The sequence below is a fragment of the Aplysia californica genome, unplaced genomic scaffold (genome assembly GCF_000002075.1).
Source record: "Aplysia californica isolate F4 #8 unplaced genomic scaffold, AplCal3.0 scaffold00137, whole genome shotgun sequence".
In the NCBI taxonomy this organism is placed as follows: Eukaryota; Metazoa; Mollusca; class Gastropoda; order Aplysiida; family Aplysiidae; genus Aplysia; species Aplysia californica.
In genome coordinates, this window is record NW_004797407.1 from 591,512 (window position 1) to 593,932 (window position 2,421).

A 2,421-nucleotide genomic window follows, 5' to 3' on the forward strand; every position below is an offset into this window, starting at 1 on the left:
CTCTTTAGATCCTCAGCTTCTCTCTTTCTTTCTCATTCTCCATCCACCCCCCCCTCTGTCTCTGTCTCTCTCTCTCTCTCTCCACCCCTCTCCCTATCATCTCTAACTCCCTCTCCCTCCCTCCTTCCCCCTCTTCCCACCCCTTAAATTGCCATCTCTCACCTCTCCTTATCAGCATCTACCCCCATTTTCTCTTTCCTTCTCACGCCTCCCCCTTCTCTCCCTCTCATCCCCAACTCCCTCTCCCTCTCTACCACTCTCCCCCCTCTCGCCCTCTACCCCCACCCCCCAAAAAAACCCCAACGAAAAACAACAAACAAACAAATAACTTGTTTTACTTGTGTGAAGGACAGACATCACTGCGCAAGGGACATCCCCATAAGCACATCTCGAAGTGTGTAGATGCTGACGGTTCCAAGCAATGGTTGATTCTATAGCCTTCTGCTCATCCCACTAAGTCTTGAAATTCTGCAGGCGCCCCGTCCAATTCCCCCAAAAATAAATAAAACATCTCCCCGCAGATCAACTCGGACGCCGCTGATACCCTGGACGCCTTTGTGGCAGTCCTCGACGTGAACGGAGAGGTACAGAACGTCACAGCTTCAGGGGTCAGGATCCACCTGCCTGCTATACCGGGTCAGTTGTTGCCCATAATGTGTTTGTCCATCTGTTTTTACCATATACGGAATACTGAGTATAATATCAGAATACAGAGTTTATTTTCAGAATACAGAGTAAATTTTCAGAATACTGAGTGTATTTTCAGAAAACTGAGTGTATTTTCCGAATGCTGAGTATATTTTTAGAATACTGAGTATATTTTCAGAATACTGAGCATGGATCTAGCTTAACATTATCATTGTTTATTGTTCATTTATATTGTGCAATAGACTGTAAGCCTGCGCGTGCGTTCATGTCTGCGTGTGTATGTGTGTTTGTGCGAGTGTGTGTGTGTGCGTCTATGTATGTGTGCGTGTGTGTGCGTGTGTGTGTGTGTGTGTGTGTGTGTGTGTGTGTGTGTGTGTTTGTGTGTGTGTGTGTGCATATGTGTGTACGTGTCGAAACACCAAACCAGTGTGCCAAGATCTGGACAATTTATATGGAAGTATCTTAATATATTATCTTATCTATATTATATTATCGCCTATGACACTCAATGTTTTACCTCCCACAATATATAATTTTTAGAAATAAGATAATCTATGATTCAAAGTCGTTTCTTTGTTTTAATAGAGATTGTTCGGCGCTCGCAACTGCATAAGGTCATATGAGCGTCAAGGAGTGGATGCCAACAGAGAAGTCTTCACCGGGAATCAGGCTTAATCTGCTCACCTCTCTAGCTTCAACAGTCTGTTTCGACTATCAAGGCACCCAACTAGAGTATGACAAAAATACGAAAGAAGTAGAGGAAAATGACGATAGTGAAGATGAGGAAAGAAAAAACAGCAGTTCCCTGTTGCAGTTCCGGCACAGTCATGAGCATGACATCTATGAATCAACCCATTTGCAATTACAATCCTACTGTGCATAAGAACATGGTTAATGTCCCCCCTATAGGAAAGGCCTAAAGACACTTTAGTCAGTAGCACGGCCCCTGGTGGGTAGATTCAAAGTCGACATTCGTCTTATATTCATGAGTTACGTAGTTAGACACTCCCCCCCCCCTTTTTTCCACCAAAAAAAGAAACAAACCAAAAAAAAAAAAGAAGAAGAAGAAGAAGAAGACTACTGACCCCCCCCCCCCCACACACACACAGCAAACAAAAAACAAAAAAACAACACATAACATTCCCCCCCCCCCCAAAAAAAAAAAAACAACATCAAAACAACCCCACCCCCAAAAACAACAACAAACTAACAAAAACAAAACAAAAACCTATAGAGCCGAGCAAAGGAAGCAAACTCCGAGGGTTAGGTTACCAATTGAATATGGGTGAAATAAATAGGTTAGTTAAAACAACCCCCCCCCCCAAAAAAAAAAAAAAAAAGAAAAAAGAAAAGTAAAAAAAAACAAAAACACACACAACCCTCCCTCCCACCAATAACTCCATTCACAATTAATTGTTCTCTCTCTCTCTCTCTCTCTCTCTCTCTCTCTCTCTCTCTCTCTCTCTCTCTCTCTCTCTCTCTCTCTCTCTCCATCTCTCTCTCTCTCTCTCTCCCGAATGTGGGCGTTTTCTCTCTAACCCCCTCCTATGCTTCGGTAGGTAGTATGACTAAAAGAGCGGGGGAGCGTGGCAGTGTACATGTACCTCCATGTAAGAGCAGCGCCTTCTTAGGTTATTCCTTGTAACCGAAGGCTCACGTATGAAGTTTGAGATGCTTAGCAGAAGGGAGAGACTTCAGGGAAGGGGTATACGTAGATAAAAGGAGGTAGAAAAAGGCTATACTCTTGTCATTCTAGCAAAAAAGTGGTAGAGT

General features: G+C 43.5%; 1 protein-coding gene across 1 annotated transcript in view; it reads left to right on the forward strand.

Annotated features, from left to right (window-relative positions):
- LOC106011530 overlaps positions 1-834 on the forward strand; it is an 11,139-nt gene extending 10,305 nt beyond the window's left edge. The window contains exons 6-7 of the mRNA XM_013081568.1: positions 522-636; positions 827-834. Of these exons, the coding sequence (XP_012937022.1) occupies positions 522-636; positions 827-834 (123 nt within the window). The remainder of the gene's footprint in view (positions 1-521; positions 637-826) is intronic.
- The last annotated feature ends 1,587 nt before the right edge of the window (positions 835-2,421 follow it).